The following is a 14,037-nucleotide window of genomic DNA, read 5'->3' as shown; positions in this document are numbered from 1 at the left end:
TTTAAGCATGCGCATACTCTCTATTGTGGACAAGAGCTATTGCTGCCATCGGTGTATCATGATGAATGTGTGTGTGTGTGTGTGGGTGAGTGTAATGCATGTTATTTTGCCCTATTGTCAGTGGTTCTGATTTTCTGAAGCAAGTCAGTGGACCTCTGGAAACGCCTCAAAGCACCCTCAGGGTCCCCATAACCTACTTTGATAACCACTGCTTTCCTACTAGAATGGTGACGGCTAATTTGTGCATTGTCACGCTCCGAGAATAGCAGATCTACAAGCTAGGTGACTTTAATTGGAAAGCACATTCCATACACAAAGGCTATATTCAAAGTGCTTTACATAAATCATAAGGCATTTTAAAGTCTTTTTTTCAATCATACATTTTTGTGTAATTTTGTGGAAAAACGTAATTGAAAAGGATTGTTTTCGATGAGTCTATCATGGTTAAAATGGAGGTTGAAGTCACAATGGGTTTGAATACAAACCCTGATGACATCAAACAGTTGAAAGTGACATATGATTAAAAGCATAATTAAAAAATAAACAAAACAAGATAGCCTATCTTCTACCACAATAAAAGGCAGGAGAGAATTCAACGTTACTATTTTAGACTGGATTTAAAGGTACAGAGTTGTGCAAAACAATCATTTATTTTATTTCATTTTTATTGAGTAATGCACTCAATTGGATATAAATCAAATCCACAAATCAAACATAGCTGTCATCTGCTGGTTGCAAAGCTGCAAAAACTCTGGATACAACTTTCTAATCCATCACACTGATTGACTTTGCTACATAACTAGGAAGTTGTAGCTGTAAGACGAGTACAAAAGTCACACCTGAAATACCTTGTATAAAATAACCATAACATACAAAACATCTGTGAGGTTATTTGACATTCCAGATAGTAGAGAGATGTTTGGTTTTTTCCTCTATTGGAAAGAAACCATGTAGCCTAGCTATCTCCATATTTCAACATTTTCGGTTTTTCTTAAAATAATGCCCTACTTCGTTGTACAAGAGTGTCATGGAAACGTAGCGAAAATGGCCCATGTAGGCCTACTGTACAAGCACCACTATTTTCACTACTTTTGATACATTTTGTGAAAGTGTGTGTGGGTTTTCATAAATATTTAACTTTCAGTATTAGAGCTACAATAAATTACTGGAATAGAGCGTCGCAGTCCCGCCCCCTACCATGGACCAGGAAATGATTCTCCGTTCATTTTCCTCATAGACATTTTGGAAAGTATTTATTTAAAACAAACAAATAATTACAAAGAAGAAAAACAACAAAAAAAGTGTTGTAACCTGCCGTTTTTTTCTTCTTTCTAATTATTTGTTTGGTCCAAAATATTGTTTGTGTTGTCATGAGTTGTCACGACTCGAGTTGGCTTTGTCCGCGGCGTAACCGTCTTTAAATAAATACTTTAAGAAATGTCTATGAGAATAATGGTTTCATTTCCTGGTCCAGGGTAGGAGGCGGGACTGCGACGCTCTATAACTATAGGATCTATTGGTTATTTTTGCCAGGTGCTTGAAAAAGGACTGGACTACATTTGAGCCTAACACTACTGACGAGAAGAAGCAGCTTGGACTCCTCGTGCATAGAAGGAAGCATGCGGTCAGTCCGCGGGTCCATTTGGTTCCAAACTATCATTTAGCTGGGGACCCCCTGGAACACTCTCAAGGACCCCCCACGTTGGGTACCACTGTGCTAGTACATGTCTCAGTATATCAACTCTCTTCACTGAGCTTGTACATTTCATTTGATGTTTTATTGTACCCTGTATCATGATTTGAGGGTTCCACTGTTTGAGGTAATGCAACAAAGAAATCCTGATCTATTCTGGGAAGATGATGGACAGAAGTTAGACTGGTTATTTAATTATGAAGTATTTAGGACGGCCCAGTTTGTTTCTAGAGCCTGGAGTAGAAGACAATGCCGGCTCTTCAAGTAGGTACATGTGTCTCCTGTCACAGGCCTAATGGTGTATTTTATTTTATGTTATATGTTATGTAATCTGCTCGTAAGGATCTGGAGTGTCAGTTTGGTATTCAATTGATCATTGTTTGCAAACCGTCATGTCGGTTTATTGTAATTGTTCATGTAAACTGTAAAAAGTGTCCTGTAAGTCCATATGGGCTGGGCTTCTTCGGAAGCATGACACTTAAATAAAGAATCAATCATCATCATCATCATGTACAGTAGATCAGCCGTCTTCGGCGAATTGTTCTCTCCGGAATAGGTATGCTAGAGTTCATGTGATTTAGATTCCGCATTAATTCTACTATATGAAACGGCGAGAGGAGGAACCATCCATGAAAGCGGATGTCATTTTGTTGAATCGTCATTGGTGTGCAGGCGGGGAGGGTTCCGGGCACCACAGCGAGGAGGAGAGCTCCTCTGCCTCCATCTCTCTGCTGATGACGGCTGAGAACTGAGCCTCCTGCTCCGCGCTGAAATGATTTCTCCAGTCTCCGGTAACACCTGGAACACACACACACACGCACACACATCATCATCATTTTTCGACCACAGTCGAGATCATGGATTTCACAATGCCACGCCAGACTTTCCGGTTCTTCATTGCCATCCCCAGTGCCTGCTTACTGATGCATGTGTCCCTATAGCGATGGCATCAGGGAACGACTAGCCTGGGCACCATTTAATTTTGGGTATATGATCCGGTCGGGAGCGGATGATATCCTTACGTCATGTTGTAGTATTGTTTTGTAGTCGACAGGCAGGAACAATCAAACGGAACGTCCTTTTCCCTCAAACCGATTTTTCTCAATAAAAGCTGCAGGCTACGAGAGCTTTTATTGTTATTCTTCCGGTTTGAGTATAAGTCATATTACACTTGGTTGCATGAAAAATAGACGATCTACGAGCTCACAACGCGTCGCGTGCGACGCGTTGTGAGCTTGTAGATAGTCTAAAATTAGTGTAAAAGTGTAAAATTAGTGTAAAATTAGGCCTTTCGACGGCATCAAGGCCCGCCAAAATACATTTTAGTCGACTAAATCACCTGTAGATTTAGTCGACTAAAATCGCATGATATTTAGTCGACTAAAACTAGACTAACACCAAAACATTCCGGGGTGACTAAAATGTAACTAAAACTAAATGAAAACTATATTCAAGAGACTATGACTAAAACTACAATCTAAATGTGCCGCCAAAAACAACACTGGTTAGTGGTTACAGTTTACCTTTCCTGAGGAAGGGGGACTTGCTGTTGTCCATGATGTCCTGAGGGACCAGCGAGTAGTTGGACATGCAGTTGGTCTTCATGTTGTTGAAGCAGCACTGTGCTGCTATCCTCTCCATGGCCTCTTCATCCAGAGCCCGGCCCAGGAAGTCTGACACGCGCCGCACAGATCCACGCAGGTCCTGGGACCGGACGGACACACGCACACACATATTTTGACATATTTGTCACGTGTTTATTTTGGGGCAATTAGTGGCAGGACCCGCAAAGGGTCCTCTCTTTGATTGGATGAGATTGGTATCGCTATTTTCTGTTCACTGAAGTTCTCTAGAGAGATGTGGAGGCCTGTTACTGAACAAACACTCTAGTAATGATTACTGTCAGAATATAGAGTTATTTAGGATTTTAGGCCTATACGCCTACATCTCTTTACACACACACACACACACACACACACACACACACACACACACACACACACACACACACACACACACACACACACACACACACACACACACACACACACACACACACACACACACACACACACACACACACACACACACACACACACACACACACACACACACACACACACACACACACACACACACACACACACGCAGCGGTGGCCGAACGGATTGCGGAGCGGTCTTGATACCGGAAGGTCGCCAGTTCGAATCAGCGGTCCGACACGTTAAAATTACCACCGCTGAAGTGCCCTTGAACAAGGCATTGAACCACTACTATGAAATGTTCTATGAGCAGGGCCTGGCTGGAAACAAGTTCTTGAGCTTAGCCCAGATACCCTGGGTAAATATAGTAATCATTTAATTTCACACACACACACACACACACACACACTTCGTTATTGTTATATTATAGAACATGGGAAAACATATGAATCGAGATATTTCGTTTTACCGTGGCCCTGGCCCACACAGACACAGAAATGCTACACATGACTCGCTGAGACTCAAACTACAGCACATTTTAATCTTAGATCAATGGAAACAGGAAGTGGGTGCTCCAATCTGATACAGACTTGTCAGCCAGTCAAGAACAGATACAGGAAATGAGACGGATGCACAGTTGCACACACATGATGCATGTAGGAAGTCAAGTATGTATGTAGCCCAGACACCTTTGGATAAAAGATTAGATTCCACCACACGACACAAATCACTCCCGGTTCATATTTAGAATGAAAATTGGATAAAAGCGCATTTCATGGCCCAGGCGGTGGCGTAACCGTCTGGGCACCCGACTGGTAATCCAGTCGCAGTGTGCCGCGGGTTCGACTCCCGAGCCCGACACGGCCTTTACTGCATGTCTTCCCCCATCTCTCTCCCGTTTCCTGTCAGCCTACTGTCTGTCCCTTCAAAAACCAATAAAAGGCGTAAGCCGCAAAAAAATATCTTAAAAAAACATCAACATTTAAAAAGGAAGGGTGCAACAGTGGAGCCAAACGTTTATTTTTGTTTCACGTGCACTAGGGGAATACATTTTATCCAATCCTTTATCATTTGTACTAGACGGTGTGCCCAGTGAGAGCACAAATCTCCACCAGGAGGCACACCCTATACCACCCTCCATCTTTCAGCCTGTCTGGGGCATGGAAGGCATATGATAAAGGACCGTCCTTACATTTTATTATGGTGCAACCAGAGAGACAGGATATATGGAAACAAACCTCAGGACAGTGAACACATCAAAAATGTATTACAGTGTGACAGACAGGCGGACGGACGGACAGACAGTTTCCCATTACCTGGACCATTTCTTCATATGTGAGGTAGAGAATTCTGTCTCCCAGCTCTGTGTGTCTCCAGCTCTTCACGTGGTCTGTCCATTTTCCAAACAGCACTGCACATAAAACACAAGTCAGCAGAGCCAGTGTGCAGAACAACTCCTCTCAATATTCTCTAAAAGCACTAAGACAATGATTAACCACATGAACTCTAGGTGCAAACAGGGTGCAGACATTGCAAGCACACTAGCTGAGTGAGTTTAACTGCAATATTGAGAGCTCGGCTCGCACAAAAAAGGGGTTTCACCCACTTCTTACACCCAGTGTCATCGTGTGATGTGACAATAAATAAAGTCTGATTTAGGATTCTCCTGGACATGGTTTAGCAGATGAAATGTTTTGCTTTGCTTATGTTTTGTTGACAATTGACAGCTGACTTCCATATCCAGAATAATCAGTGTCTTGCTTAGCGAGGATTGGACCTGTAAGCTGTACGGTGTGTTCACATCGGAACGCTAATTGCATTTCTATCTGTCACTCACTTTCTTAGTACAGCCTAAGGAATAGCCATTTGTGACTTTGCATGTAATCGTGCTATGACTAAATTGCTTCATATCTGGTGTGAGAACGCCATTATGGTATACGGTCACAGATGCACAAATAAAATATTTGCTTCCCATTCACTTCTTCTATTAGTGAAGTGGCGAATAAAACATTCTGTGTCGACGCAAGGTCAAGTCAAATTTGATTTATAGCCCAATATCACAAAAGGGCTGTTCATAAAAACAAGGTGAGATAATAAAAATAAATAAAAGTACTGCAATGCATACAAATCACAAAACAATGTAGGTCATTTAAGACACAAACAATGAGCCGGATGACTGTAATGTTGTGCTTGGTTCAGGTTCAGATTAAGGTGATGTCAAAGGCTGAAAGGTATAGGTTTTTAGTTCATTCTTGAATAAATCTGGTCGGGCAGAAACCAACTCCAAAATGTTCAGGAAATAAAATATACTTTTTTCAGGAAATGAAGAAAACGTTATATTGTTAAAACAAAGCAATACTGCCTCAGTATTTATTTATACTTTGTTGTATGTATAATTTTATATGATGGTATTGTTCACTGAAAATAGCCGATCTACAATCTTGCAATGCATCACATTGCCGTCTTGTGATTGGGGTACAAGCCGTCTGAAATGAGACTTGTGTGTGAGATGACCTCTGACCTTTCCCCTGCAGGAACTTGTCCATGAACTCGTGGAAGGTTCCGGGGTCGTCCAGGAAACTGGCCATCTTATGGAAGTGATAGGACGACACCATGACGTCCTTGGGGTTCCTGCTGACATAAATCACCTAGGATACACAACACAGAACATCTGTCAAATACTATTTCAGTGTAATCCAACAATTTGGTTTAGTAATATATCATGTCACAAGACAGGGTCTAATAGCCTTCTATGAGGTATCTTTGACTGAACATATGCAAATCCAACAATAACCACATTATAAAAAAACACTTAACACACTTAACGCCATTGGCGTAGATCAATGGCAATTAATAAATACTACGCTTAACGCCATTGCCGTAGAATAGATCAACGGCAATTGGTCTTTTATAGTGCTTTTGATTGATCAAGTCATAATGCTACTCACGTTAGCATTGGGTTGCTAGCTGATGTTGTCAATAAAACACTATCGGCTGCCCCTCTCTAGGCAACCACAAACTTTTTGCCTCTCAGCCATGGGATAGAAGGCAGCAGCTGGTAATTAATTGACGTCATCAATTCTTGTTTCTTTCCTTGTCTTTCTCTTTCTTGAAACTGCAGTGACGAACACGTCATAGACATTCTCACTATCAGTGTTGTTTTTGGCAGCACATTTTGATTTTAGTTTTAGTCATTAGTCACATTTTAGTCACCTGCTGTTTTAGCGTTAGTCTAGTTTTAGTCGACTAAGTGTCATGCGATTTTAGTCGACTAAATCTACAGTTGATTTAGTCGACTAAAATGTATTTTGGCTGGCTTTGATGGCGTCGAAAAAATGACAGATTTTACACTTACTGAAAATAGCCGATCTACAAGCTCACAATGCGTCGCGCTGCGAGCTTGTAGATCGGCTATTTTCAGCATGCAACCAAGTGTAAAACTAGAAAAAGTGCCCTTCTGGGCACAGGTCTCCACCAGGAGGATAGGATTGTGTGTGATGTTTGGCAAAATGTTTAGGAGTAATATAAACATGTTTATTTGTTTGTGTTTGATTTGAAAACTGTCAAGTGGCATTTCTTCCTCAGCCTAGTAGTGGGAATAGGCATGCACAGTTTCACCGCAATCGGACGCTGCGTTGCGGAGTTGTGGCAATTTGTACAAAACGGGTACAAAACGGGCTACTCCTGAAAAATTTAGAAGCCATGATCACATGACTATGGAGAGCATGTGTACCGATTTGCGTGAAATTTGGATAAAATCTGAAGGAGTAATATTAGAAAATGTGTTTTACATATGTCGGCCTCCTGGTGGCGCTATAAAGAGCAGATGTGAAAAATTCCAGGCAAAGGTTTTTCCTTGGCCTCTAGGGAGTGTGCATACATGGTTTTACACAGATCGGTGCAGTTATAGGTAAAAACACAAATCGGCCAGTTATAGCGCCACCATGAGGCTGAGTTGAAAATATTCAACTCAGCCTCATGATGTTCATGATTTGCAGCATTTTGTTTGAAACGGAGCACTCCTGCGAACTTTGGAAGCCAATCTTAGCCAATCAGGATGGAGTCTGAAAAATCTGAAAGACTCGTTTCGTTGAATGGCTCTAGAGAGACTGTGTACCAATTTGCGTAATGTTTGGACAAAATCTGTAGGTGTACTGTCAAAACATTTGTTTTGCACAAAGCGGCCTCCTGGTGGCGCTATAACAGGCCAATGTGAAAACTTTGGGGCAGAGGTTCAGCTCTGGCATTCAGGGAGTGTGTGTGCGCAGAGTATGGCTGCGATCAAGCCAACGGTGCCAGAGATTAACATTTTAGTCTAGTTTTTAGTTGTTGACAAAATTGTCAGTATATTTAGTCTTAGTTTTATTCATCATAGCTTAGTTTTCATTCAGTTTCCGTTTAGTTTTCGTCAGTGAAAAAAAGGTAGTCGACGAACATTTTTCGTCTTAGTTTTAGTCGACGAAAACAACACTCCATGAGAGATCCCTCGTACCTTCAGTACCGTACCTTGGCTTTGGAGCTGTCCAAGGACTTGGGCATGAGGTGATAGGGCAGGTGGGACACCAGCGCGCGCGGCGTCGGCAAGCGCTCTGCCACTATGGCTAGCCGCGTCTCCTCCAGCCACGGGACTCTGTCCCAGTTGGGAATGGTCTGGACCGGCGTCAGATCCCCCCCGTTCAACACCAACGGCAGGACCTCCTGCATCCAGGTGGTACCTGTGGACCGCAACACAGCATGAGCCAGGGCCGGGCCATACAAATGGTAAATGGTGCATTTATATAGCGCTTTTTTCCAAAGCGCTTTACATACAGTAGATTGTGCATTACATTCACCCATTCAAACACCGATCATGGCGGAGGAAACCGTGCAAGGCACCAACCTGCACATCGGGAGCAATTCGGGGTTCAGAGTCTTGCTCAAGGACAGTTACACTAACTCGATCTAACCTAGTGGTTCCCATCTGGCTGCCCTACCAGCCACTCTAACCCTGAGCCACTGCCGCCCCATATAATGACTTCAAATCAATACCCCATTGTTTAACACCTTTGCCTCGATTATGATGAATAAACAATTATAATATTTATAATTATATTTTGCACACCTACAAAGGCGACAACGTGCGTAGGAAAATATCTACACAACATGTGTCCCGATGGAGACAGCAGGGAATGTATTTCATCGAAATAATTAACCGATGGAATTAATCCTAGTCTGTAATGACACCATGGTTAACATAAATGCTCTTTCCTAAAACATTCTCCCCAATTCCAATCCATTTCCATGCCCGCAGGAAAACCGTTTTGTTCTAATCTCATCGTGGCTTATCCAGGAATTCCGTAACCGTGGGAACCCTGACACCAGGTTTTGTTTACCCCAGGGGTTCCCAAATGTTTCCATGACATGGATTCACAACCAGCCACAGTATAGCCTCTGGCTGTGCTTCCCCATTGCTAGATTGCTTTAACCCATTCTGACCTGAGATCAGATTCTAAAAATGTCTTCTATATCCTGACAGTTTTCTGAAAAAGCTATGTTTCTCTGTCAGTCGTTCTTCGATTTTTTTCAAAAATAGCAGACCTACAAGCTCATAGCGCGCCACTCGGTGGCGCGCTATGAGCTTGTAGATCTGCTATTTTTCAATAGCTAAAGCATAACATAATGCTAAATAAAAAACAGTGAAAATATAGCTGCTCTACAAGCTCACAATGCTTTGCAGGCAGAGCAACACATTGAGCACTTTAATACATTGGCAATCTTTACTATTCTGAACATTATTGAAATTATTTCAGTACGTTTTCTTCATGAATACTTGTCATTATTAAAACATGCTTTAATAATGCCCCCCCCCCCTCCAGGCTTGTGGCTGCCCCCCTGGAGTGTATTACATACTTTAACCACTTATACCCCAAGGTTGGTGGACCGGAGTCCCTAAGGGCTCTATACTAGTGACTTTTCCATTTTCGCTCTACATAAAATAATTGTGGTGAAAATACCTCAACCTCACAAAGCTTCATATTGTGATGCTTTGCAAGCTTGTTGATTTGCCATTTCCCTGGAAAGTTTTCCCCAGAATATGGGTGCTGGGGTTTAAGTGGTTAAATCCATTACAGTAATACATAGAGTGTACAGTGTCTCTCTCGCTCTCTCTCGCTCTCTCTCTCTCTCGGCTATTTCCTCATTCTTGTGTCATGTTGAGGCAGGTATGCTGCTCTGCTTTGCTTTGAAAGATTATAGGCTGTTGTTCCATGCAGCGGAGCCCAACAGTGTTAGGTCAGCACTTTGTTAAGATTAGGCTGTTGTTCGAGCGGAGCACAACTGTCAGGTCGGACTACACTACTAGTACTCTTTCAAGCTGCAGTGGTCACTCTCTCTGGCATATTTTCTCAGGCAAGACTGAGTGTTTGTAGGCTACAGTAACTTAAGTACTTGGCTTCACCATGCTATTGTAAGCGACGTGGGTATAGAATAAACTCAGTTCCACACAGGTTCTCCACAATAACTTTGATCTCTCACGTCATGGCTGAGTTTCACCCTTACACTATTATAAACCCCATGTGGCTGTTGAATTCCCAGCTGAATTGCTTCTTGGGATCTAAGAATCAAATGGCAAGATAGAAAGAAAGAAAGAAAGAAAGAAAGAAAGAAAGAGAAAGAAAGAAAGAAAGAAAGAAAGAAAGATGAATGCTGAGCTACAAACTAGAGCTTGTACAGTGGGATACTTTCGCCATGTAGCCTATGATATTTTTTTAAAGTATAAAATAATTAAATGTGCAGGCTATATGTTTTTTGTCGTACCTGCCCTGTGCAACCTTTTTTATGAAGCCAAACAGAAATGTAACTAAAATCATAATGTTCCAAAACGTTCAAACAACAGAAACACAAACACGTTAATCGCAATTACTTGAGAGACAGTTAAAAAGTGACAGCTGCTAGTCCCCCTACTCTACAAGCGGCCAACTTGCCTGACTTCGGGTAGGTGACGGCCAAAATGTCATCGTCCCGAAGCTCGAATTCGTGCGCAAATGTCAAACTGTCCGCTGTGTGCGTCTCTCTGGGCAGCAGCAGTCCACGGTGGAGGAGATACTTCTCCTCAGACGCCTCCATTATAATAAAACAAACAACCAGTAGGCTAGATGTTACTACTACCACTACACTACACTTTGGACTGGAGGACGTTTGTCTCAGACTAAAGACTCGGCCGTATCTACAGCGCAGTCGGTGCCAAATGGGAGGTACTGTCTGTCTGCATGCGTGCACGGCTGGTTACAATGGATACAAATTAACTTGTTGGACCAGGACAGCAACTTTATTCCCACACACCATGTCTAAAATGTCAGCCTGTAGGGCATTTCGGTGATTTCATCTCAGCACGCGCGCGCGCACACACACACACACACACACAACACAGGATTACGCGCAGAGACGCGTACGGTACGTGTCACTTGCGTAATGTAGGTTGCTACACGATGATGCTCCTCGTAACCTAATCATTGTTGATTTATCTGCTGCCTGCTGCCATAGAAGAATGCCGCTAGTTACAACTTACAACTGTCAGAAATTCAGAATGGACTAAAACAAATCAACCTTCTGTTGCTGCTAGCGCAGGAGTCACGTCCTCATGACATTGAACACGTGCGTAAACAAACACAGCATGGCATGATCGAGCCTCCTGCAGGCAGGGTAGGCTATAACCTACCTGATTTGGGATAGGTTACAGCGAACACGTCGCTGTCCTCCACGGCGAAATCACGGGCGTACCGGAGGCTTTCCTCGGTGTGAGCGATGCTGGGTAAGAGGAGTCCATGATGGAGGAGGTAGCGGTCTGATGATGACATCATCTGTCTGTGTCACTGTCTGTGATTGAGTGAGGCGGTAGTCAGCCGGTGGTCCAAATGCTCCAGAACCTGTAGGCTGCTACGTGTCCCTCCCTGGAGGAAGTAGGCAGGTACTATAGTGACAGCAATACTTTACCTACAGTGCCATTTACATCAAATATAAATATGTACTTAAAAAATCACACCTGTGTGAACTGAGTGGTGCAACTCCCCCCCCCCCCCTCTCTCTCTCTCTCTCATTAGGCAACAGTGCAGCACTATCTCTCTCTCTCTGTTTCTGGCACAACAGCGCCACTTTTTCCCCTGCTGGTACTCGTCACACACAAACATAGGTTAACACGGACATCGCTGTTCCTTGGAGTGGTTGCACCACTCAAAAAAACCATTAGGTGGATCATGGATGGCACAGACCACACCAGACAGTCCACAACTATAATATATGAAGAATATTTGATGAACTTTACCACACTGACCATGTTTTCTGCTATTTCACATTCATGGGACAGTCTATAAATGAAGTGCAAGCTTCATGCTCTTTCTATAGATGGTTTCAGTTGCAGATCATCTGCGTAAACATTATGTCATGACGACACCTATAGGCTAGGGTCTCAGCAGGCCTTCCAGGATGAACCTGGCCTGCAATGTTGATCATAAAGATAGCATATAGGGGCTATTTCCAACTATAAAGCTGCAGGTTAAGGTGTCAATCATGTGGGTGTCCTTGCAAGGGGTTGCCCTAAATAACTGTCTGTCCCTCAGCTTTGGGCATTCTGACTCAATGTAAGGATGGTGTTCAGTTGGGCTGGCCACCACAGTGGTCAGCCATATCCAGGCTCCTGCTTGTCTTCTGCTGTATTCTGTACTCTGTATGTGTGCCTGCGCCTCTTCATCCGTCTGCCTCCGACTTCCTTCTCCGTATTTTAGCCTAAGTATTTTTGAGTCTATATGCGGTGGAGAGAATGCACTCTCCTTAGATAATAGTGGTGCATTATTATTTGAGTGTGTTTTTGACTGTGTGTGTGTGTGTGTGTGTGTGTGTGTGTGTGTGTGTGTGTGTGTGTGTGTGTGTGTGTGTGTGTGCGCGTGCGTGTGTGTGTGTGTGTGTGTGCGGGTGTGTGTGTGTGTGTGCGTGCGAGAGAGAGAAAGAGAGAGAGAATTCAGAGAAACATGTTTTTTTTCACTAAATTAGGTAAGTGTCAAGGAAGTGCCACAAAGAAGTGAGAAGGCAAAATTGGAATGCAACATTATACAAACAAATGTAGCTGATATTGGTCCTGATTGTATGGAATTGTTAACCCACCAAAGAAAATGTAGGCCTTTATTTTATTTTATTTTATTTTATTTTATTTTATTTTATTTTATTTTATTTTATTTTATTTTATTTTATTTTATTTTATTTTATTTTATTTTATTTTATTTTATTTTATTTTATTTTATTTTATTTAAAAAAAACCTCGTAACTTTACAGTGTTTTAATCAAATGGTATTTTCAAGGCTATGGTATAGTGATAAATACATTAATCTCTGGCATTCTTCATTGCCCAAGGTCACCCTTCCAACTGATGGCTGCAGAGCGACAGAAAACAAACAAGATTTTTTTTTAATCCACGCGGGAAAGCACATCTGTGTCATTTGTACCCACTTAAACCATTATTTTACACTTTGACAAGCTCATAGAGCTTGTAGATCTGCTGTTTTTTGTTATTTTTTAACGTGAAAATGTGTGAAAACTTTACTCAAATCTTTGCTTTCTGGAGGACCCTGGAACAAAACATTTTGACATGGGTGTCGGCAGCCAAACACAGGCTATAATTTCAGGGGTCCTTGGCATGAAAAAGTTTGAGAACCACTTATATAGCATAATATAAGTTAGGATTTAGAAGACATTTTTAGAGAACGGCCTCAAGTGTTCTGGTTTAAAGTGTTCCCCTCCTCTTGAGGGAAAACAAAAGAAAAGAAAGCTGAAAATATAACAGTCATTAAAAAAGGTGTCAATCCCTAACTGTCCTTCCCAAAACGCTCTAAAAGAGCACTTACAGTTACAGGTGGCTGTAATTTCGGAACTGGCCCCTGTAAAAATACCACAAATCCCCCCCCCCACCCCAACTTGTACGTATTTTTAATTTTCATTAGTACTTGTTTATATGACGTTTTTCAATTGTATATTGTATATTTATGTCTGTCACTAAAGGTACTAAATTAATTGAATGATCAGTCAGGACCCAAATGGAAACAAGCCAAGTCTTGTATTTTACTGTTCTGTTTTGTACTGTTCTGTGTATTTTATTGTAGCCTACTCTTCTGTGCTCTTTCTAATCTGCAAACTGTTAATAAAGTATGCCTATTGAATCAATCAATCTATCTATCAAAAGAATAAATAATCAAGCAAGCAAAAATCAGTTAGAGTGCATCCTTACCCGCCGGTGCCAGTCGTAGAGAGGCTTATTGGTGAGTTGTTTTTACTGTACAACAGAGATTAAGATATACTAGGCGTAACTGCAAGGCACAAAACCTGCCTCTTCCACCCAC

The 14,037-nt window shown here is 42.1% G+C and overlaps 1 protein-coding gene across 2 annotated transcripts; it reads right to left on the bottom strand.

Annotated features, from left to right (window-relative positions):
• Positions 1-630: 630 nt before the first annotated feature.
• sult2st3 (sulfotransferase family 2, cytosolic sulfotransferase 3) lies at positions 631-11,526 on the bottom strand. Of its 2 annotated transcripts, none has more exons than XM_079504197.1 (6): positions 11,370-11,526; positions 8,180-8,388; positions 6,195-6,321; positions 4,990-5,084; positions 3,217-3,397; positions 631-2,491 (listed from the first exon to the last, which is right to left on the bottom strand). In XM_079504197.1, the coding sequence occupies exons 1-6, from the start codon at positions 11,509-11,511 to the stop codon at positions 2,352-2,354; spliced, it is 894 nt and encodes a 297-aa protein (XP_079360323.1). In that variant the 5' UTR covers positions 11,512-11,526; the 3' UTR covers positions 631-2,351. The 2 variants fall into 2 exon arrangements, with proteins under 2 accessions (XP_079360323.1, XP_079360322.1); XM_079504196.1 differs by lacking the exon at positions 11,370-11,526 and adding an exon at positions 10,636-10,977.
• Positions 11,527-14,037: the final 2,511 nt, after the last annotated feature.

This window comes from Electrona antarctica, assembly GCF_951216825.1.
Source record: "Electrona antarctica genome assembly, chromosome: 6".
NCBI classification, from domain to species: Eukaryota; Metazoa; Chordata; class Actinopteri; order Myctophiformes; family Myctophidae; genus Electrona; species Electrona antarctica.
This window is presented reverse-complemented; position numbering and strand designations above follow the sequence as displayed.

Excerpts from the sequence above, each read along its gene's own strand:
- sult2st3 (XM_079504197.1), bottom strand. The coding sequence starts at position 11,511 with ATGATGTCATCATCAGACCGCTACCTCCTCCATCATGGACTCCTCTTA. Across the intron at positions 6,322-8,179 it reads TGGACAGCTCCAAAGCCAAG|GTGATTTATGTCAGCAGGAA; the intron begins GTACGGTACTGA and ends TGTGTATCCTAG. Across the intron at positions 3,398-4,989 it reads CATATGAAGAAATGGTCCAG|GACCTGCGTGGATCTGTGCG; the intron begins GTAATGGGAAAC and ends GTCCGGTCCCAG.